A 24,746-nucleotide genomic window follows, 5' to 3' on the forward strand; every position below is an offset into this window, starting at 1 on the left:
CTCTCCCTTCAGGTTTCATGAGAAAGGTGTGGATGCGGTCTACAGATATGTTTCTTGGGAATCACGTACAAAATCATTCTATACTGGACAGCAATTCCGTGGTTCACTAGACCTGTCAATCCACAGACTGCGAGAGGCGGTATACAACCACACCTACGGTGAAATGAGCTGGATGATGTTTGCAGTCCGGCAATATCCTCTCTAGTGGAGTCAGACCACTAGGCCGTAGACATCTGTCTTTAGGGTCAGCATATTCTCTTATTGTAAGAAATGTGTTTCGTCCGCAAATCTCAACAGCTCCCTACATCATGCAAACAAAACTTCATAGGCTGGATATCCAGCCAATGCCCTACTTTAGGCGGTAAACCGTTATGTTCATTTGGGACAGGTTTTCAACACCAGCCTAGATAAGTTTTCTGGCGTATACGGACCGCCACGAAGAGACGGGACCTTCACGTGGTGTGACGTTTTGCGCGCCTCAGCAACCCATTACTGGGGAATGTCCCCGCAACACTCACATTCTCTCATGCCACGGTCAATGGTTAGAGGTCTGACGAGAAGTCTCCTGGCCATCCGGGTTGGGGGTTGGAACATGTGTCGACCTGCCATCTGTTTGCATAATGCTGAGAATTTTGCCTGTGGCATGATCCATCGAGGCGCACCTAAGCACTGGGTATCAGACCAAACGGGGTGACTACTTAGATCTCGAAGAAACATTCCAGCCAGTCCAGAAAATAACACGATGCAAGGGGTTCTCAGACGTCAAGTTGAAGTGAGCTTGCGATTCGACCGTGAGGTGTGGTGGTCAAGGATACAAAAGAAATTGGACAGGCCCAGAAGGCCTGTAATCCCCGAAAAGTATTTTAGTTGAACCGCAATACTGGTCGCCGTAAACCACCTTTGATTTGAACCATCAATCATAAGAAGAGAATGGCCAGATGGAATAAGGAAGAACGCCTCGAACGGTGGGTTGCATACTTCGAAAAACGACTGTCTTTGCCAACAGCCGGAGCTCAAAGATGAAGTCGAACGGCAGACGGTGAACGTGGAACCCTCTACGGTCTTGAAGCTTTACGACTGCATATGTTCTCTCAAGCGCCATCAAGCTCCTTGTCCACATGGCGTCCCAGTGGCCCTGTTCAAAGCCGTGGGTAAAGTACTTAGTCGGGGCGTGTCCAACCTATTCACTTGCATTTGATGAAAAAGTCTGTCCTAGACCACTGTGGAGAACTGGTTTTAGTGCCCGTTCTCGAAAAAGGGGCGCGTAGTGAGTGTGGTAAATACAGGTGTATCAGCTTGAGCGCGGTTGTAATCAGACTGTTGGAATCAATTGTGATTCGCTGCCTTACGTTGGTGCGCGGGATACTGAATGGCGAGAAGCAAGCGATATTTCGGCCTGGTAGAGGATGTTTTGACCAAATCTTCACACTGCGTCAGGTACTAGAACAACGCCATACGTATAAGTGACCCATGATTATAGTATTCCTTGATGTACGAGGGGCATTCCACTCGGTTGATCGGTCTGTTGCTCTTGAGACGCTCTGCCACCAGGGAATGCCCCGGAAGTTTGTAAACATAATACGTTCTTTGTATTCTCAGACTTTGGACGTGTGAGAGTGCACGGAGAGCTCTCCAAAAGCTTCCGCACAGAAAGTGGTGTCCGTACGTGATGCTCACTTTGTGATCGATGAAATAATGAAACCAGCACTGAAGGGTCTCCAAAACCCTGGTGTTCAAATATCCTGCGAAGAAAACCTTGTCGATCCGGAATATGCAGACGTAGTTGTTCTCTTGTTCGAAGAGGAAGAGAAGGCGCAGGTGTTTTTGGATGAACTGACCAAAGTCATCCCGTTTTTTGGTATGCACTTTGCACCTACAAGGTCTACCTTCATGATCGTGGACGAGCAGTCACTGAACACGCCAATCACAATCCAGGGAGAGGTTTTGGATCATTTTCCATATCTTGGAAGTTGTATTATTTCTGATTTTAGAATGACAGATGAGATGAATGCACGAATCTTCAAGGCTCGGGCCGCGTTTGCTAACTTAAGACACCCATGGCGTCACAATGTTCTATCCCTGAATCTGAAGGGAGGGGTTTATCAAGCTACAGTACGGGCTGTTTTGTTTTATAGCTTTGAGACTTTGCCTATTCGAGCAGCGGAACTGAGACGTCTTCAGGTGTTCGACAATCGTTGTCTCAGAACCGTAGCTGGTGTAGGTTGGTGTCGGAGAATCCGTAACGGGGCCTTTAGGAAGCCCGTTTTTGGTTGTGCAACGGGTGCTTCCATTGAAGAATTTGTGCAGCATCAAAGGCTGCATTGGTTGCGACATGTGTTGCGTATGTTGAGTCTTTGTTTGCCGAAGAGGCTGCTGTTTTCCATGCCCAAATCAGAGTCGCGTGAACGAGAGGTGGCCAACACTTGACTTGGCAAAGGAGTATGGAGGAGATCAAGAAACACATGATTGCCGCTGATGGTACTGCTCCTTCATGATAGGGACCGCGTCATCCTCACTGGGCCTGGTTGGGCAGACTACAAGATGTGACTGCCAACCGATGTTAGTGGCGTTCATGGTTTCATTTTCTATCCAGATAACCTGAGTGATTGTCTGGCGCACCTCGGAATGATTGTAGTAAGCTAGCACTAAGTCTCTGTCCCGTCAACATTTACTATTTTCTCTACAACAAGGCTCTCAAATAAATCATGTCTGTACGGCATTGACGCATCGGTGTTAAGCACTGATGTCATGCTGTAGATGATGATGATATATACAGGTCTCTCTCAAGTGGATTGTGAATTAAAACGCACGTTAAAATTCTGTCTAATGATAAGATGGTTCGTTTATCTCGATGCGTCGGTGTTAAGCACTGATGTCATGCTGTAGCTGATGGTGATATATACAGGGCTCTCTTAAGTGGATTGTGAATTACAACGCACGTTAAAATTCTGTCTTATGATAAGATGTTTCGTTTATCTCGATGCGAAAAAAACTCGTTTGTGTCCCACGGATAACTCATCCTAATGTTGCAGCTCTCGAGGATGCAAGAACGGCGGATACATATACACGATATGTGGCTTATTTGCTAGCCAAATGTGAGTTGACCTGATGTTTTCGTAGGCTTTAGGTTAACCAGCGTAAATGAAGCCTTGCGCCTCCCCTATTAAAAGCCCTAAGATTAAGAAAAACGCAGACAACTTAACATGAAATTTTTTTGCCCTGACCGGAGGTGCTACAAACACCACAGATGCGAATCAGGCACCTCAGTCCCTGCCATCATTTTACATCAGCAAAGTAACTCATGGTGCAGCATCAGATGGCTTTTTGATGTTGCAGCGTTGACAGTACAGAGTGCGAGATAGCCCAGTGGTTAGTGCTCCAACTTATTTATCGGAGGGTCCGCGGTTCAGACCTAATACCGGCTTTGTGACTGCTCCTGTCTGGAATGGGGCAATATTTCAAATCTCGCACGGGCCACCGCAACAATCAATGAATTTGTCCCAGACCACTTGGGACTTTGGATTACTGCTCTATTCAGGAGTGTATATCGATTACCTCAGTGGCACATTGTATTTACTTCTACGAGGAAATCTCCGATACATATCCACACGTTTCCCCAGGCTTCCAACATATGGTCGACTAGATCGTTTCCAGTACAGTCGTGAAAACTACAATGAGCTTAAACATCTGAGGAGTGTCTGAGTTTAGAGTTGGGGGATTTTCGGATAATTTAACCCAATTTGCATCCTTAACAAGGGAAATGATTAATAATTTACTTACTGGGAGATTAGTCGAGTCTAAGCCGAACTCAGTTGGATACTGTATGGAATAAATTTGGGGATGGCAAATATCATACCGACTGCGACAAAACGAATTGTGAATGGTTACAGTGAACCGAATTCTGGCGAACGCGGCCTAAAAATCGATCGAAAACTATCAACCTTGGTATATATTGTGTTGTCGCATCCAGAATGAAAGTGTTAATATGTTCTACCAATCCACCCATCCACCATCGAGCCATCCTCTAATGAATGGCTGAACGAAGTGTTGGACCTTTTTCTTAAATGATTTAGAGACACTGCAAACATCCATTTCCCTGTAATCCAAGTTGAAATTCTCTTGATTCACTCGAAGACTTTTCGACCATTTTCAGCCGGAAATTCTGATTTTATACGTGAAGGCCTTGTGGGTGGGCGTTGATGTTTTATTCTGTGAAATTGTTGGGTCCTAGGTATCGAAACATCAACTGAATCACTATGAACTACTTACACCGCTTCAGTAGATGAGTAAGGACATCAATCTGACTATTCATTCTCAGATGTTATTTGGTTTACCCCAGACTAGTTCAATAATTTCAGATCCACATTTGTGCCTGCAAAGACATATGATAACGCACTGCTCTAGTCAGGGTTTTTGCTTTATCCTGGAAGGATATTCACACCAGCGTACACAGAATCACCGAAGCTTCGTTCTTACCGTCATACTTACCACGTTCGAAGTCTGAGTTGCACACCCGAAACACACGTTTTCTAACTCTGTCGTTGTCGGTTCACAGTCACCAGTCTACATCAGCTTTCCTTCTGAGATGACCGCTTTTGATTGAGGACTCAAAGACGTCTTAGGTTAGTTACTGTCAGGGGCCATATCTGACGGCGCTACCACGGAACGGAATGATTGGTAGGGTGACACATTCTCCGAGAATGAATGATGACGCTTTGCATCCATGCGTGTTTTAAATTGGAAAAATGCTCCGAATGTATATCATGAGCGATCCCCGCTTAAATCCTCATTGACAAATTTCTCGTGGTATCAGGTTTGGCCTGGAATTACGTGCATCCCCGGGCGAGCCAACCGCACGGTTAATACGGAGGATCGCGTTATCTGAGTGATCTTTTTGTACGACGGATTTGTAGATACACATTCAGGTTTTCGAAAAACGCCTTTGGAAAGGTGGTTAAAATTACTCGACCGAACTTGACAAATTAACTTATCACCTGGGTGATCGGTAAGCATGATTTATCCGTAGATACATGCAGAATTTCAGTTAACCATAGTTTGATCACAGAAAACCTTTTTGTAAATTAGAAAAAACAATGGACTATTTTTATTCAAAGCCCTGAAATCTCTCGCATCCATCGCAGATACTTAAAATTTTTACTCGAAACTAACTCAAGTTGGAGACGCTACCGAATATGGCTGTTAAGTAATTTCACTCGCGTTCTTGTTGTCAGACTCTCAAGTTTGCCTGAAATAACGCTTGGGGATGTGAGTATCTAAGGATAATTGTAGCGAGCTAGCTATAAGTCCTTTCATAAGCTAAATTTATTGTTTCGTTTCACAGCTAAGCTTTCAAATAAATTGTGTTTGTACCACAGGGGAGCATTGGCGTTTAGCGCTAATGGTGGTGGTGAGGTGCCATGACGACCAATCGGTTGTGTTTATCCGTTTGGTGAATGAAAGATACTGGTTAATTTTCAGATCAAGAACCAGTCCAGCGGACATAAGCACAAGGCGGGAATGAGAAGCACGCAATACCGTTCAACACAAAGAGATCATAGATAAAATATTACTCATCGTGTAGTCAGGGGCTTGTAATAATAGTTCGCCTAGCAAACGAAAGCCTCTGGCCATGGATAAACTTCATCTCATCCGTTCAATTTAGCTTAGGGGCTCGGGAAATCTCAGTGGTTAAGGCTTGAAATTAGTGACCGTGTTTTGACCGTGTCTCTTCTATATGAAAACTTCTATTTTGTAACTTTGTTTTCAATTTTAGAGCTGGGTGATTTAAACATGTGAACGTAATTGAACACCGTACCGCAAACCGACCAGCCCACTTCCTACACGAAGTCGTGAAAATCAACGCACATAGATTGAAGTCACTTCCAGACGCCCACAAATCAAAATGCTCAAAATGTTGAGGTAGGCATTTCTAATTCTAATGCGTGCTTCCATTCAAGCGAGAAATTCTATTAAATCTTGTGATGTGTTTTCGTCGCTTGCTGATCAAACTAGAAAATAAAATCTTTCAACGCGCAACCTGACCCCAAAAATTGAAAATAGAGATTACAGAAAAAGATGAGATATCGGAGCAACGTTTCACTGGTTTGAGAGAGCCCATGCAGTGATTCATATTTCAGGTCCTTGTAAGTTAATTTAAACTAAAACCATATAGAAAAGTAAATTACTTGATTCAAGGTTTTGACTGGACTCCAATTTAACCGCTTATGCCAACGAGAAGCGTCATGGGAATAACATTGTAGGCAGTGACTTAACATCCAGCTTCTGAGAAGTTAAATCTATGAGTCCGAATGATTTGTCAAAATTAAAGCTGACCTCCTGCGAACACAGAAATTTCTCCGCTTGTTTTTGATACAAAAACGTACCAATATCCCCATTGGCCAAATTTATCAGTGAATATACGTGTGAAGCTAGGTGCTACGTTCAACCGTTTTGTGTGTTCTCTTTACTTCTTAGTATTGTCTGGAGCGCATGCTCAATGGAATATCCATATGAGTTCTAAAAAACATCACAAATCACTAATGTGCAAAGATTGTTGAAAAATATTTGCCCAAGTTATCGACGATTGAACGAGCTGATCAGCTTTGTACCGCAGTGCCATTATATTCGTATTGGATTGCTTTTGCACACTATGGCCAATCATGTATAAGATAGAGTCCGATTTACAGGAGACGCACACTATAAAATTCCGTGCAGATGAAGCCTCAAGAAAGCATGCAAATTATGCGCCGTTGTCCGCTTCTTATTGCGTTCTTGTTCTGCATTGACCATGTTGTATGGATGGAAGCCGCCGGTGTCCACAGTTTGTCAACGACATCTAACAAAAAGCCGTCAAATAACTGGGTTGTACTCATCTCTGCTTCCCACACCTGGGCCAATTATCGATATCAAGTATGTTCCAGCTAGTGTTTTTTTGTTTTGATTCTCTTTTTTTCTAAAGTACACAATGAATGCTTTTCGAAGGGGAAATTTCCTTTCGTTTCTGTGACCCAGAACAATACACCTCCAGTATAACAAGCAGCAGCGACCGCCGGATCATCATAAGAAGGCAGTTGGGAGCAAGCAGTGACTCACGAAGAGATCGCTTCAGCAACGACATTGAGATTTTAGTACACATTTCAGTACAACGGGAAGTGTGTCCGACAAACACCTATGCTGCGCAGTTCATTTCAGAGTGCAAATGTTAAAGATTGACCAACAAAATGAGGAATTATTTCGGAGCGTCTTAGACTTAATCGTTTACTCACCCTGTGGTGTACGGCAGACGAGACAACAGGGTCCATGATACCAATCGCGGCCAATGTGGCGTGAGATCATTTGTAAACGGGCAATCCATACTTGAGGAGGAGGAATGACCTTTACCACGAACTTTTTTATTCGGAAACACGAACTACACATGTATAACCTATTGAACAGAGAAGTAAACATTTCAATTGCTGAGAGTATTCGGAAACTGGAAATCTTCGAGAGCGTAAAGAGAATCAAAATTACGCTATCGCAAGCAGACACCGTAAGGCAGTTGCACAAGATCCGTAATAAAATTCAACTCGACGCCGCGTGGAGCTTCGAGAATAATGCATTTAAATGCTTTCGAAAGAACTGATACTCCACCAAGTATGCATGAACCTAGGCACTCCGCGCACTCTGTTATCCTCCAGTCAACTGTCATTTATTCCTCCCTTCAGGCGAACGTTTACCACACCTACCACGTCTTGTGTGCAAAGCAAATTGTGGCGCAGAATATAATTACCTTCGCCTAAGTTGATATTGGAAACAATATAGTGGGTGTAAGTGTTAGGTCATCTGATACCCAGAAGATCATACCAAATTTCCATTCGAATTTCTTGTCGCCTCGGCATGATCTTCCTGGACTCCAGGATCACGGGGCTTCAAGGATCGACGAGGCAGCCTACAATTACATGTGCGCCGTTTTTGAGCACGTGTAGGATCCAATTTCATCCGTAACCGTAATTTATCCACCTATTTGTTTGCAACTATTACAATGATACACACTGTTGAATGCCAGATTTGCATGGTTAATTCGAAATGCCGGATGTACAACTTCATAAATCTGATTTATACCGAACATGCGTTCCACCTGTGCCTGGGGAAGTCAATTTGAGAGATTCTGAATATTATGATGGTTACAAAACACAAGTGTCCAAAGAAAAAAACCTTTGCATATACACGTGAGATTTATATATCCTTCTTACTGAGCGTAATGAAAGGTGGAAGTAATTGACAGATTGATTTATGTCAAGCAGTTTACCCGCGATTTCGCTCTAGCCTGAAATTTAAAATGCGAAGTTTAACCAAGTAAAATATATGTTTGTGTTATAAGCGCACTAATGCAACCAATACGAAAGAAAGATATTGGATCACTGGTTGTTTCGCGAAGTTTATTCATTACATATTCGTAATAATCATTTTGTTGCACGGCCTACTATTAAAAGTAACCAGACAGCCTAGATTAAATTCTGCACATTGGCGCACTTCTATCCCGAGGCAATGTGTGTTTAATATACTGGTTTTTGGATCCCGCACCATTTCTATATTTCTGGTGTATTAGAGCTTCATGCCGTTTTTATTAACAGAACGGGTTGGCAATAACTTCTGCTGCCTTATGGTAGAATTACCTCAAATGACCGTAACCGACACAACACTTATTCAAAAGTTTTGCACAAAATCCAACCAGCATTACTGTTCCCATTTCGGCTTGTTTCTGAAGTAGTATATGATCACCATAGGCAAGGGAACTGTGCATGACTCAAGTACGCAAACAGTAGCGAACATTTCCTTTAACAGGTGAGCGCTTGACTCCTTAGGATATGAAGTCTATTCCTAACATTTAACCGCATACTTTATATGCTGGTCTTTCTCATGAGTTTCGGAATTACCCAACTTTCCAGAATACTCATTTGATGAATTTCACCAGGAGTTTAGGTACATTGTTGGCATATGTGATTGAAAAATGAGAATATGGATCTCATTCAGTCCATGCGGGATGTGCAAATTGGTTGCCGCAACCAGTTGCTATCACAAAATTGTAATAATCTTTGCGAATGCACTCACATGATTCAAAAAATTCAATTCAAGCATTGAATCGTCAAGTGTCGTGGTCGGTCTCCATGCCCTTATTCACAGTATGTAATGAATTTTTTTGCAGAAAATTATCTCATAAGCCATCACAATTGTGCTTACAATTCGAAATCCAGCTATGCACACCCGAAATGTAGGGGCTCACTCCTAACTGTTAAATCATCCATTTTGGACACCTAAGTGTTCACGATTCGCATTTATGATAACATGCTACGTCAAACTGGTTAGTTTTCTCAAAGTATTTTGTTCAGTCACCCAACAGATGCACTAGATATGTGTGGCATTTCAAAGGCTTAGGCTGAAAATCACATAAACCTTATGTTTTAATCGACATTTATGCCCGAGGAGCTATTACATTATCACGTTCAAAGTTGCGACACTAATTTTCACGAAATATGTGTGAATCATGACAAGTTGGAAGCGAATATACATAGGAATAATGTGCTGCATAAGACACAAAATCTACAACACAGAAAATGGGGACCTACCCTTAATAAACGATCGCGCTTCATATTGCGTGAATTTGTGCAACTTTCTTCGCCGGGTCGGCCATCATATATTTTCGCTCCTCCGCAGATCAGCCGCGTTGCAACCCTGCGCCACCACCAATGTGACCATCCGTTGTGCTTGTGGAATGTTGTTCCGCGGAGATATTGCAAACTCAAAAAAATATTTCTTCACATATGCACCTTCGTTCAATGTTACGCCGGAGACGCTCCAGCAGAAGATAGATGTAAGCATCAGCAATCTGAAATATCTTCAATTCACGTTATTCCACCTGGAGTTCGTGGCGCACTTCAGTTGCTCAGTGATGCAAAAAATTCCAACATGTGGTTTGGACGAACCGGTCATTTATCCTACGTTGTTGGGCCTAGCGGATTGCTAGAGAAAAGACTAGCTGACAAATTATCGAAAACAGTCGAGCTATCATTGTTATTCTTTATCGTTAACCGTGGCTCAAAATATGAGGTCATTATTTTAGTTTGCATAAAAATTGTTTCAAGGAGCACAAAGTTCCTCTTCACACAATTCGGCGACAAATTTATCTAGCCATCGTGAAATGCCCCAAAATTAAATATGAGGGTTTTAAAAGTAGGCTTTCCGTGGTAAATGCAAATGCTGAAAAATTATTGCTTACAACAGATGCACTTTTAGCGCTTCCAACTTTCTGAAGAACTCTCATAATTCTGATGAGCATTTGGGTGAACAAAACCTGGTGATCAAACAATTCCGTGGATTTAAATTTGGGTGGAAACACACTTAAGCTAGGATAGACATGTATTACGTCGACGATGCTTTAGCAAGCTCCCGTTAAGGAGGTGATCAAACAATTCCGTAGATTTAAATTTGGGTGGAAACACACTTAAGCTGGGATAGACATGTATTACGTCGACGATGCTTTAGCCAGCTCACCGTTAAGGAAACTTCAGCAGCTGCAGATTCCCATCAGAAACTTCCGCCAATCAGCCTGAACTTTCCAGGCGCATGAACCGTTGCATAAAATGCAATAAGGGACATGTAACTTCAACGCGTCTGACATACACAAAACAGCAGTTTCTGGGGCCTTGTGCGGGAAGTTGAATAGTGATTGACGTCTAATATTTGCTTGTGCATGTGCATCATCTTACCTACACATTTATCCAGGCGAAATGTCATATTATGAAACGTAGAAATTTGGACTCATTGTTATCTTTGGTTATTGGTGTGTTCCCCGAGCTTGGCAGTTGGAATGCAAACGGTTCGTCAGCAATGGAGATGATATTCTCAGCGCACCTAAGTTACCTACGGTGGAACATATACATACATACATGTCGTGGAACATTAACAACCAAATGCTTTCCTTCAAAAGTCCACAGATGAATCCGAATAATTTAATGTGTTAGCGATGAAAGGTGAACCCAAATGCGTCTCAGGTAGCAATACCTGAGGAAGAACCAGCCATATTATATAAACAACTGTTTTATAAACATATGTTCTCTACTGTGGCATTTGTCGCGTTCAATTCATAAGCCTCAGCTCGCTGAACGTAAGCACCCTGTTTCCAGCTGCTAAGGTTTTCGTCGCAAGAAATCGGGGCAGTGTAGATAAACAGCCAAACATTGAACTCGGTAGCTCAAATGGTTAGCTCGAGAACTGAGAAGCTAGGTATTGGAAGCGATAGTTTTCGTGCACACTAGCTAAGGATTGTTTGAGTTGGCCATTTCTATCAATGTAATCAACCTCTAGTGAGTTGAGAATCAAGTCCTCTTCCGGGGTCCTGTGGTTGCCGACCAGAATATATTTACTGATGTTTTCATACTTCGATAAAAGAACAAACACTGTAAACCCCAATTGCTTGCAATGAAAGCAGTGCTTAGAAGTGTTCTGTGAATCAGACGGTCTTGTAACATACGAAGTGCAAAACCTAATCCACGCACAATATAAAGCGCGAGTACTCCATGTACCGCGGAAGAGTTGGCTTCTCCGAGACCATATGGCAAATCCACTAGACACGACCAGTGTTGAGGAGATGAGCGCACAAAAAACAGTGGGTAGCATGACGACTGTAGACCTTGTTAAATACATTCAAATGTGGGACATGTCGGGACATAAAATACAGAGGCTTGCATTATGCGCCATATTTAACAGCCGCTTCTCAAAATGCTTGCGAAAGTCACCTCACCTCACTACCCCCTTCATTATATCATGAATGAACTTTAGCTGGACGAAATAAGGCAAAACATGTGGCTATGGTGCAAACATTAAAAATGAGCGTATTTTTAAAGCTGGGATGCTCGTGTTAAAATGACGGAAGAAACCATTTTAAACTGCAATATGCGTCATGCATACGTTTATGATACCCTGGTTGACCTTTGCCGAATGGGTTTAAAGCCAGTATGGTACGTCAACTTCCTAGGTAGCCCTTGCTGAACGTTAACTTTTGGCCACAGGAAATGTTGTTTGCTCGAATTGTAACAAAAAGTACATTCATATTAGTCCCGCCAAGGTGCAGACCTTCCAAACAATGGAATTTGTTTGCGATGTTTTTAATCGGGTAAGCTTATCAAGTGGTTAGTTGGTGTATTTCGTGATTGCTCAATATACGCCATCTCCGAGTAGCAGTCGCCATAATGAATTTAAGTGGTACAAACGCGGCAACCAAAATTGACACCAGTGGGCGCACCTGCTGCCGTGCACGCTAAAATATGAAATTTGTAAAAAACGTATTGCGGCGAAGAAACATTTTTTGACTCAGTATACTTGCAAGTAACTCCCATATCTTGGCAAAAAGAGCTCCTCCGAACGTTTGCAAACCTACTGGAGTATCAAGCGACAGATAAGTTTGTCAGGGGGATTTCAGTGCGATTAAAACTGAATAACCCATGGTGAACACAAACACGAATTATTGGTTTACGGATATCATGTTGCGTTCTGCTGCAGGTGAATGAACTATATTGAGTTGACAGGAAATGCTTCAATGAACCAGGCGTTTAGAGCGTAAGATTTTCGCATAAAATCGAAGCGCACATAGTTGACTTTTAAATTGCACATTTGTAAACTTGTAGACATGTAAATCTCAGCCTGCTGTCGATGAAGTGTACAACAGCAAAACACCTGTAAGCTTATTGAATACCGCTTTTCCGTACGCGGTACCAATCATGCTTCTTATGCTTAATTTGGGTACTTTGTTTCCCAATTTATCTGTTCACTGCGAAAAGACGCACTGCGACTCATTGTGAGACATTGCTGAACAACACCCAATCGTTATTTGCAGCGTTTTTCACGAGGCTAAAAATTTTACCATCCTACTGTTCTTTGATATCGAACCAAGAAAATTCCTCGTCAATAATTCCAAGCATTATACGGATGGACTAATTCGTTCCGGTTTCAAAATGACTCAAATATATAATCGAATATCCGGATCATTCACATGGTTATGTTCTGGTGCCGCATATATTTTGAACGACATTATTTAATATATGTCAAGCTCTGAATAGCTTGTCTCCGGGAAAATTAGTTGGGTAACTTTCCCGGTTGACCACAACCTATACGCGACCGCAGAGTCCCTTACAAACATTTTGCCACACCAGAGGTTACCTTGCCACATGCTGATTTCGGCGTCCAACATCTGATGGCAAACTTTAGGTGGTGAACCAAAACCACACTAATCGTTGTCATTGTAATTTTTTACACTGTACAAGCGAAATTTGCCACGATCAAGACCCATGCAATTTAGTTTACGTTTGCAAACCGAATTTGATATCAAGCGACGTGCCACAAATGCGAGTTTAAACCTACCTGCAGCCATCAATTTTCTATGCTGTTATCAACATTTCTAAACTGCACTAGAATACAATAAACCAGCGCGACTGGGAAATTGCAGCATTAACGATTGCACTCAACTAGCACAAAAGTAATTTATAAGGCATTGCTATCTGCAGAATAGTCGGTGTTCAATTTTCTAGTGTCACGCCTTGTACGATTTTCATCACATTATTGCCAAATAAGAATTATAAGGTCTCACAAGTGAACGTTATACAAATGAGCATTATATAGCTCCCAGCAACGATTGCAGGTTTTTGCAGATAATCTCGAGGTTACCAACGGTTTGCATTAAAAGCTGGTGAGATTGAACTTCATTGTAGCCTGCGTAAGAGAAAACGCTCATACGTTCCTCTGCTACGGGACATCTGAGCAGATTTTCAGATGAAGTTTAGGCGATAGATTGTGACTTGACCAACAAACCCTATTTTCACGAACGCAAAGTTTTCATTTTAACATGTAGATCCTATTTCCATAGTGATTTTATCAAAGGACGCAAATCGAAATGATTTTTAACTTATAAAAAGAGAGCCCGTTTGTACGGAAAATACTTCCAAATCACTCCCACGCTTATGCAAAATAGCAGCGTTTCTGCCTATAATTGAAGCTGAATAATCAATTGGTCAGTTGTATTTGCAAAAGACCCAAGTAGAGATAAGTAAGTTAACATTGTCGCTTTGACTCAAGTTGGCTCATTGAACCTGCTTTTGGCCTGAATATTTTTTACTCGAATCGCTTTGCTATTGTAGGATATTACATGACGGGCTATGGTTTGCCACATACATGGTTTTAGAAATTGTATAGAGGGACACCGGTGGATGCGCTTGCTAGCGTTCTGGCCTTACCGGCGCGGAATACGTCGCCGTATATCCTCCCAAGTATAACTACTCATATTGTATTTCGGATTATGCTGGTTTAGAAAGGAGAGGTTTATTAGATTGCTTACCTGCCAACGTCTTTTTGAAACAAATTTGCTAACTTCCTTCTCCTGTGCATTTGTGATTGCATAAATACGTTGGATGTGCAGCACCAGTTCATGCATGTTTCATACTAAGTTTTGCGTATGCGGCGAGAACCTGCGGCACATTTTCTCCAAGCGCATGGCAGATTACCTGATATATTATTGGTTGCTGTTTAAGATGTTTGATTTAAAATTTCTCTGCAGCAAATGTGTGCGTGAGTGTTGATATGCAATATGGAATGATTGTGATTTGACATGGATGGTTGCTCTGCGCCGTCCCTTCATCCATCTCAAACTAGCCCTCTGCCTGTCGTCACAAAAATCGTTTCTGTTCGTAATGTTGACATATCCGGCAACGGGAGGGAAGCCTGAAACTTGGAAGGATATCCTCAATTAGAGTTGTCCCGGATCATCTGTGAAACATAAACCAATGGCATCGTGATACGTGTTGGACAGGAAAATGCACAGGTCGGTGGTCTGAGCGTTTTTGTTACCGAATTTTTGTGGCCAATTAGCAGTCATTGCTCGCCGCACAGACAAAGCATATCAAATCCTCGAATTTCACAAAGAAGTGAATTGGTTTTAACCAATATAAACCCTTGGTAGAGGAGTTCGCATTGTGAAAAGTGGCTTCCAAAACTCTAAATTAATCACGGACCCAGTTGGGTCGCTTGGCAATTAGCTACAGGTGGAAACCTAAAATGGAAATCTCGCGTCCATTCAGGAAAACAAAAATTACGCCTTGATGCGTGTTGTTCTGTTCACCAGTTTGTAAACTTCTGTAACCATAAAGTAGCACGCTACCCCACCATGTTGAAAAACTACGGTAGATCAGCACCATCGGTTTCATTTAGCCACAGTTAAAAGATAATATGTTGGTGTTGAACACGGGAATACACTGCGGCAAAATATGAGAAGAGTCATGTTAGCAGCATACCATTCTGTGCATCCTGCTGCTGCTTTGGCCGCAAGAAACAACCTGATTTAATCACTGCAAAACCTTTCGCAAAAAAGAAACCTCAGGCGCAAGCCTTAAGTGAGCCATCAATTGGTTTTAACCAATATAAACCCTTGGTAGAGGAGTTCGCATTGTGAAAACTGGCTTCCAAAACTCTAAATTAATCATGGACCCAGTTGGGTCGCCTGGCAATTAGCTACAGGTGGAAACCTAAAATGGAAATCTCGCGTCCATTCTGGAACACAAAACTTACGCCTTGATGCGTGTTGTTTTGTTCGCCAGTTTGTAAACTTCTGTAACCATAGAGTAGCGCGCTACCCCACCATGTTAAAAAACTACGATAGATCAGCACCATCGGTTTGAAACCTAAAATGGAAATCTCGCGTCCATTCAGGAAAACAAAAATTACGCCTTGATGCGTGTTGTTCTGTTCACCAGTTTGTAAACTTCTGTAACCATAAAGTAGCACGCTACCCCACCATGTTGAAAAACTACGGTAGATCAGCACCATCGGTTTCATTTAGCCACAGTTAAAAGATAATATGTTGGTGTTGAACACGGGAATACACTGCGGCAAAATAGGAGAAGAGTCATGTTAGCAGCATACCATTCTATGCATCCTGCTGCTGCTTTGGCCGCAAGAAACAACCTGATTTAATCACTGCAAAACCTTTCGCAAAAAAGAAACCTCAGGCGCAAGCCTTAAGTGAGCCATCAACACTTATCTCCGTGACACACGACAGAGATGCAGACATGAAATCCCCATCAAAGCCACAATCTCTGAACTGGAGTGAGTCAGATGTGCGGGAACAAGCAGGGAATCAAACCTCCAGCACCGATCCGTCAAAAGCGGCCTGCCTTCTTGTGGACACAACCATTGCTGTGTACCATGCTAGCCAAAGACATACAAGTAGTCACATCCAACCGAAAAATCCCTCGTGCATCCAGCTGACCCGCAATAGCGAGCCTCATAGGGCACCATCAGCGCTCGGTGTCCCACAGAGACTTCTTTACGTTCAAACTTCTTCAAGACGCCCAAGAATACCGAAAGTCAGAAGTCTGCCGCAAAGCTTTGATCAACAGCAATTCTGGTTGCCAGAAGGGCAGTACTGAAACAGCGACAAGCAGCCATGGTCGAAATTTTCTCCGACAGAAAATCTCCGTCCCCGGAAGCTAGAAGGCGCGGACAAACCTTGCAAGCAAAACATATCCCTCGAAACCACGAAGACACTAAGCAGACGTTATCGGAGCCCTGGAATCATACTGACACACAAGCAATAGGTCTGTTAATCGGAAGCAGCAGTGACATTGTTGCGGTGCATGGCCACAACAAACCCCGTGTTTTCAACAAACCTCGTGATGTTAAACAGTCAGCTTGTCCTGAACAGCCGACTATAATCGCACTCACAGAGACCTGACTCACACCGGATGTCTCTGACGCGGAGAGCTCGATAGACGGTTACTCCATTTTTGGAGCTTACTAACAACGGAGGATAGTTAGTGGGGTTGCTCTGTATTAACATGCGACCCTACCAACCCCCATCGCACCCTCTTGATACCATTCCTGCAACATTTTGTGATGCACCGTGGGTTCATATCCCACTGCGCGGGTGCGATGCTCTCCTGCTCAGTGAGGTCAGCCGGAGCCCCCGAGTTCTTCTGAAGATAAACGATTCCTCAGCCGAACCCTCGAGCAGCTCAACTCAAACTACCGCATCGCGCATCTCCTACTGAAAGGTGGCTTGATCTCTCCAAAAATCTACTAAGTGTAGGTCCAGCGCGTCGAATCAAGCAGACTTTTTGTAGCGGCGCTGAATAAAGTCGTTCAACAGAGCGCTTGGAATCAATAATCCGTTGCACTCACCAGATGTCGCGCAGGCCATCTACTATCCCTCCTAGATTTGGTCATCAATAACGGAAAGACAATTCGTTGACGAAGTAGCAATTAGAGCTCCAATGAGTCATAGCGGACACTAGGTGTTGGTCTTTCACGCTGTATGCTATTGGGCCAGAAATCCCGAAACTAAAACGTAGTTTCGAGATTTCTGCATTGCATATTCCTCAGAAGTGTGTATCTCTCTTGAACAAGTTACACTTGGACCAGCTCTATTGGAGGAACTATACAGGACCGTTGTTCAGGAAGTTCACGAGGCTGACGCGATGTTCGTCACAAAAAAGCCGGACGCACTCGGATGATCACCAGGTTGCCGAAAATGAATCGGCTGCTAATGAAAAAACTTCAAACTGTGTTTCAAGAAGTCGGTTACAGGGTACAGAAGACAAGCTAGGATTTCTTAAAACGCGGAACTGCTGTAAATCAGGGTATACACGGTATAGGACATTCATCAACTCTTGCACATGGTCAAACTATTCTGCACGTTGTGGATTGGCGAGGTCCATCCAAGAATCCTGAAGGAAACGTCCTCCAGCAGTTGACGTTCATCATCACCACAGTCAGATGTAATAACCGAGTATTCGTCTTACATCAATTGCCGCTGACTTAATTTCGTTACCCGATGATTTGGGTTGAGCGGTATGTGGCTGCACATTGCAGATGGAAGCTGATAAATTGGTGCATTAATCTGTCAGCAGGCTTTCAAATAATGTGAGAAAGGGTTTGGAAAAGGAGCCGTACATTGAAGGCAATAGCTTGGATGCACGGGGTCATTCAGCGCAGTAGTGTGGTATGACTGACAATGTCTTTAGCCATTGATGTGGCCCGTCTCGGGGTCCTCATCCAGGAAGACGGTAGTGACCAGCGCGGCTAAGTTTGCTGGTAATCGCTTCATACTCCTCTGCCAAGTCATTGTTTGACCGCCACTGGCTCTCTTCCACCCTTCACGTGGTTGTCCAAAAAGAGCCCTCTGAGGAATTCGGTCGACTGGCATACACAGCACGTGGCCGAGGTAGCGCAACCTATGCAGTACGATCGGTTCATCTGTTGATGGTGTGTTGTTTCTCCAGAATACCATTCGACGTACATCGATGTTCAAACGCTTAGAGTCTTTTGATGTCCTCGGCGCGCAGTGGCCAGGTTTCTGGTACATATATTAATATGGAATGCACCGCAGCATTGCGAACTCGACCCTTGACAGAGAAGCTGATGTCTCGCCTATGTCACATGTGAGGTAGGTTTGTAAAAGCTGCCCTGGCGTTGCCAATCCGGATGGAAATATCATATTTCGTGAGACCACTGGGATGATACAGCTGCTCAGGTAAACAAAATTTTCTACTGCCTCAATGGATACATCCGCAAACATAAGGCTATGGTTCGAGCTCACCAAGTTTTGAAGTAGCACTTTACATTTAGCAGGCGTGGAGCGTATGTCGAGCCGCGAGGCAGGATTATATAGGTTATTTAATATGTTGGTAGTGAGTTTTCCATAATCATATCAATCACGAGGTTGGACAGGAAAGGTGAAAAGAGGAGAGCCCTGTTGCTCGCTGGATGTTGTGAATTCAGTAGAATAATTCCCATAGACCAGTGGGCCAAAGAAGTTGGCGTACACCGCCTTAATTAGGGTGAAAAATTTATGAGTGACAACTTTGACACTGCCATAATGCTTGGTGGTCCACAGATTCAAATGCAGCTTTCGGATTAAGAAAAAACATATTGTTGGTTGCTGGAAGCAGTGTCGCTGTTCCAGAATCTGTCATGAGTGGAGATATGGTCGATGCAACCTCTTGCAGGACGGAACACAGCTTGGTTTTCACGGATCTGCCTCTCTGTGCATTTACTCAACCTCCGAAAGATAAGGCCAGAGAACACCTGCCACGCCGTAGCTAATAAGCTGATGCCACGGTGGTTTCCACATAGCGTCCGCGTACCCTTTTTGAAGATGAGGATAACCGTCGACATGCTCCATTCTGCAGGCGTTTTGTCTTCGCCCCATATAGCACCAATAAGCTTTGTCAGGTGACTCACCAGGGATTTTGCGCCTTTTTTTGAAGGGGGATGGATACAGACCGTCCGGTCCTGGTGCATCACACGTTTCAATACGGTTAGTTCGTACCTTATTTCCTCTTCCGAAGGGCGATCAAGGTTTACGTTCCATTCGCCAGTATGCATTACCTCCACTGACTGTGTCGCAGAGAGCCAGCTGAACTGGTATTTGAAGTGTTCGGCCCATCTCTCCAGTCGGCGTTTTTGCAAATGAGCCATCTTTTTCACTTACCATTTCCTGACCGTTGCTTTCCTAGGGACAGTCGATCGTATCAGTTTGTAAATGGCTCGGTTGTTTCCCGTAGCAAAGCGTTCTCCATCTCTCGCGCTTTCGGTGTCCACCAGAGCTCTCGTTCTTTCGCTAGACTCTTTGCTATTTGACGTTTGAGGGATTTGCGTGCGCAATCGTACTCGGTGCCTGCTGGTACTGCTTTCCTGGCATCAATCATGGTTAGCAACCTCGACGACATTCAGTGTTATTGTGGTCGAATTGGAGAAGTCGGGCAGGCAGCAATGAACGCCGCTTTATCCACATGCTCACTGCCACCACAGATTTGTTTTACTGTGAGGGGTGGTTGGGCCAGGTCAGATGGATAATGCTGAGCTGTGGCAGTCCGTCGAAGATAGTAGATTGGCGTGCTGCATGCCGATTGCAAGGGCCTGAAGGAAAACGAACTGTCGAGCATGCGCGCACCAAGGCGTGATCGGAATCAAGTGGTGTGCCCCGGAATGACCGAAAGTCTGAATTTGTGGCTATCCCTCGGTGGCTGATGTTCACATGGTCCAGCTGGGTACACGTTCGAGTTGTAGTTGGCCGCCTCCAGGTTACTTGAGAGGAACACATCTTGATCCGCACACAATTGAAGGACACGATCCCCGTTGTTTGTGCCGCGAGAATAGACTCCAAAACGACCACCCAAATTTGAGCGTTCGAATCACCTGCGAGGGTGGAAATGTCGGTGAATTTTTTCTAAGAAGTGAGCCCGGAGAGCTCTCGAAATAATGTATCGATCTCCGCATGAGAACTGCAGTCCTTTTGAGCATAAACCGACACCACACAAGCACCGTTTTTATGCTGGGAAGCATTGAGCTTGGTTGAACTGGATAGCCGGACGGCGCAGAGACGACTGTTCACTGGGATCCAATCTAGCAAAGTGCGTTCAGCTGTGTGGGTAAGTGCAACTCCCGCGCCATATATTCCAAGAGTCATCGATTCTGGGTCACCGGACACACGGAAGAAGAGACGTGGAGGAGCTGCGTTCATTTTTGGAATTCTGAGATGCTCAACCACGCTTGGCACTTGTATGCGTGTTTCAGGGACACACCATACATCAATTTTAAGGTAATACAATGTTTCAGTAAGCATTGCCTGTTTGTCAATTTAACATAGAGTACGAACGTTAACAGCCCTTCGGTCAGGTTAATAGCAGTCTAATGGTCCAGCGATTTTTGCTTGTGCGTTGGGAAGTGTTTTGAGGGGGACATCGGTGCACGCTGATACGCGAGGAGAAATGATACCTCCCGGTTGCCCTGGCCGAGAAAGGGGTTCGGTTGCGGTACCCCACCTTGAGCCTTCGACTGAAATGCATGACCCACAGGGCAGTGGGAGGACGCAGGGTTTTGTTCGGGGACCGGGATCCTACCCCCTGACTCAAAAGCTTGACCCACGAGGCAGTGGGAGAATATATGATTGTATTCGTAGACCGTGCCCGGAGCCGATGACTCAGTAGTCTGACCTGCTCGGCTGCAGGGGGACGGCCTAGCGCAAGTGCGCAGGGAATGGTGTATTACTGTCTCATTCCTCATGCAGCTGCGCACTGCAGGTGACTTTTCAGCAGCACCGGGCTCTTTGGCTTTACCAGTATTTCGACCGTATTGCATAATCTACCGACTGTTTAGGTAGTCGTTGGCCGATCGGACTATGTGGTTTCTGCGGCCGACTTTTCTAATCCGTCGTTCCTCGGGGGAAGGCAGAATCGCTGCTTCCATAAATATGGACATGCTGGTCGCCTGGGGAAACACCTTACTGACTTCACACTCCTGTCGCAGAAGACAGTACAATTTTACCCCTAGACCGCATCCTACCACGATTACTCGTAATGCGGGGTCTCGCTGCACTTGGTCTGGCTGCTATCCTTTGGCTTTCTCGGCATGGTTGTACCTTGTGCAACCAAGTTCCAGCCAGTGTAGCCCGCGTAATTATTGCAGCACTCAAGCCCGACCACCACGTCAAGGTGCCAGCTTTAGGTCGGGGTCGGATGAGTTAGCTGATGGGCTTATCTTTTCGTCCTGTAAACCCGTGCACTTGAAGTGAAACCAGGCATTGCAGGTTTGATATTGCAGACCGCGTTTTACTTTCGGCGTGCAGCCATTTCACCTTAAGCTGTTCTAATCCATTGATGGCTGCGGAGGACAATCAATATAAATCAATATAATGGATAAGACTGGATGCAAGATAGTTGGTGATCGCAAAATGACTGGGGTTACCACTTAAGAGAGTAAGAGCGAATGATAAATAGCGAAAAAATACTTTAACAAATTTGTAAGAGGCTAAAACGAAACCGATTTCGAACCTATCGCGCGAAAGAGAGTGAAGGTTCATTATTGAAGGACCTGCACAAATAAGTTGACCCTGCAGTCGTGCAGCTGGCAGCCGTCTGGACTGGATTGCGGAGGTGCGTCCGAAGAGACGGACGCTAGAAATCGATGTCTCCATACCCGGCAATTTGTATTTAATAAAACTTGAATTACTCCTATATTCTCTGGTGCGTTGCCCTTAAATGGTGACACAGGATACAACATAGGCCTCTATCGATACTGATGGTTAGAGAGAGCTCATTCTAATTGATACAGGTGGTGTGGCATCGCTCAGGCGAATGCCACACTGAATGCTATTTATTAAAGCGTTTCTCAGCAGCTTGATTCTGGGATTGATCGCTTAAATAAACACTGTAAGTCGATGACCCGAGAAATGTGGCTGTTTCAGCATGAACGATTACGGTTGGTGGCGTTGTGGATTAATGTGCTTTTTGACACCTGGATCCTACGGTAGACACATCGTTTCATTTTATGGAGAAGGACCACCGCAAATTCCTTTGTTGTTTTCATTACTGGCAAGAATTTGAGGTGTTCTGTATGCTCGTGAACCGTTATCCCGTTAATTCATCTTCATCGTCATAGCGTCTTAGGATTAGTCGACACATTGGGTTTAAAAAAATGCCTCTTGCATTGGTTTTACGGCTAATTGTAAGGCGATTATTAATGTGTACAACGTTTGCCGGCTGCATGCAAAAATGGCACAAATATATACACTCCATATACTAATCTGGGGCTTGCTCGTATACCGCAATGCGTGCAACCTAGAAAGCCATCATAGCAGTGACGCGTACCTTCGACGCCGACCAATATGTTAACGCATTGCCCGGCGGCGGTAAACTTGAATGTATGCAGTGTGGCGGAAAAATCTATGACGTACCACGGAGCTAACACCCAGAAAATGTTCCGTTGTGAGTTGACTGCTTATGGTTGCCCTAAGTTGAACATTTGTCTGGATACAACTCGATCAAAGTGAAAACGATGAATTTTTGAAAGCACAGGCTTCGCATATTGACGCTGAAATAGTTCCTGTCGTCAGTCAAATTAAGAATAGAGCTGTGATGTGAGTATACTTGGTGTTGTCCAACAACAATCACTTCGATTTGCCTACACCTCGATGCACTCACTCAGGCAATCTGGGAAGAAACTGTTGACAAGGACGCCACCGCCCGTCGGTTGGCGACCATAACTTGTAGTGTCACCGAACAGGCGTAGTAGCGATCACGCCGTGTAGAAAAAGGACAGTCTCTTCCGCAAAATATATTTCGTTATACGCAACACATGCTGGATAGCTTGTTCAATCGATGTATCTTTTTCAAAAGTACCAGTTTCACAAAAGAAGGCGCACTTTCTAATTGCATCTCTTTGGATTCCCTGACAGTAACCCACAGGAAATATGCTTCTGGGAGAAACGGCTGTCAAACACCTTGGAACGTCTCAGTTCCGCTGTCCGAAAAAAGCAAGTCACAGCCATGCAACAAAACCGCCCATACTGTAGTCCGATACACACATCCTTTCAGATTATTGGATGCATCACTTCAACGCCATAGGTACCCAAATTAGGCAAATGCGGAACGAGCCCTTCGGAGCTTTGGATTGACCTCATGCGTCACACGACAGCTGGAATCAATGCAACGTCCAAGATACGTAAAACGCTGCTTAATTTCGAATGCTTTTCTCTTGATTGTAGGCGTTTTCTTCAGTAATTGCATGCCCAGGATCATGTCCTTTGACGTTGTCCGCTCAAAGTGCATGACAATGGATAAAAAGACTGTGATCAGTTCATCCAAGAGGACTTGCGTCTTCACCTCTTCGAAAATGGAAATGGTATGAATTGCGTATTCCAGATAGACACTGAATATCTGACAGTCGGGTTTCCGGAGGACTTCCTGCGTTCGTCTCCCGGTTTCATCGATCACAAATTTGAACAGGAATGCGGAGAGTGGACATAACTGACGGATATCAGTGTGCGTACGGAAGCTTTTAGAGAGCTTGCGTTTGCTCTCACAAGTGCGGAAGTCTGCGGATACAAGGAGTTCATTATGTGCACGTGCGTTCATGAAATTCCCCGATAAGCAATTGCCTCAATTTGAACAAATAAGTCAACAGAGTTGAAAGCGCGTTGTAAATCCGAAAAGAAGAAATGTGGGTCGCCTATACCTACGGCGTTGTTCTAGCACCTGATGGAGTGTAAATTGGTCGATGAGTGCCCCACCAGGCGAAAATTCCGCTTTTAGCTCTCGTTACATTGTCCCACGAGTAATCAGCATGCGATGGAGCACAAGCAACGCCTATAATTTTATTTTGTTCTGGGCCAAGCTGACCCTCTTTGCAACACTCACTACAAGTGCCCTTTGGAAAATGGGCACTATTGACGGCTCCCCAGTAGTTCCGAACAAACTGCCTTTTCCAAATACAAGCGAACAGATCACAAATGCACTGGGAGAGGTCTTCAACCTCATCCGTGAACAAGTTCGGTGGGTGAACATCCGTACGACAGGATTGGTGGTAATTAAGGGAACATATGCAGTCATCAATCCCCAAGGCTCCAGCCCGTTAAACGTTAAATGTCCAGGGATCTACATCAAGTGTGGGTTCCAGATGGGTGCTGGGTGTTGGCCATGGCAATTGTTGGTCAAAGTTTTCGAACTCACGCTTGACATAATAACTCCTTCCCGATGCATGATGATCTCACGGATGATTAACGATGTTCCATCGCATCGGCTTTCTAGACATCTTTCAACTCCTTGGCTTTCTGTGTCCACCACACTTTACGGTTGGCCCGCACGCTCACCTTCACTTGACGTCTGATAATTCATCTCATTAATTTATATTCCGGGCCTACTGGAAAATTCCTCCGAGATTAAAGA

At 44.2% G+C, this 24,746-nt stretch overlaps 1 protein-coding gene across 1 annotated transcript in view; it reads right to left on the reverse strand.

The window, feature by feature from the left end:
• Window positions 1-23,435: 23,435 nt before the first annotated feature.
• Window positions 23,436-24,746, reverse strand: part of T265_11698 (hypothetical protein) — a gene marked incomplete at both ends in the record, with an annotated part of 79,777 nt that continues 78,466 nt past the window's right edge. The window contains one exon of the mRNA XM_009178418.1: window positions 23,436-23,896. Within this exon, the coding sequence (XP_009176682.1) occupies window positions 23,436-23,896 (461 nt within the window). The remainder of the gene's footprint in view (window positions 23,897-24,746) is intronic.

The sequence above is a fragment of the Opisthorchis viverrini genome, assembly GCF_000715545.1.
Source record: "Opisthorchis viverrini unplaced genomic scaffold opera_v5_561, whole genome shotgun sequence".
Taxonomy (NCBI): Eukaryota; Metazoa; Platyhelminthes; class Trematoda; order Opisthorchiida; family Opisthorchiidae; genus Opisthorchis; species Opisthorchis viverrini.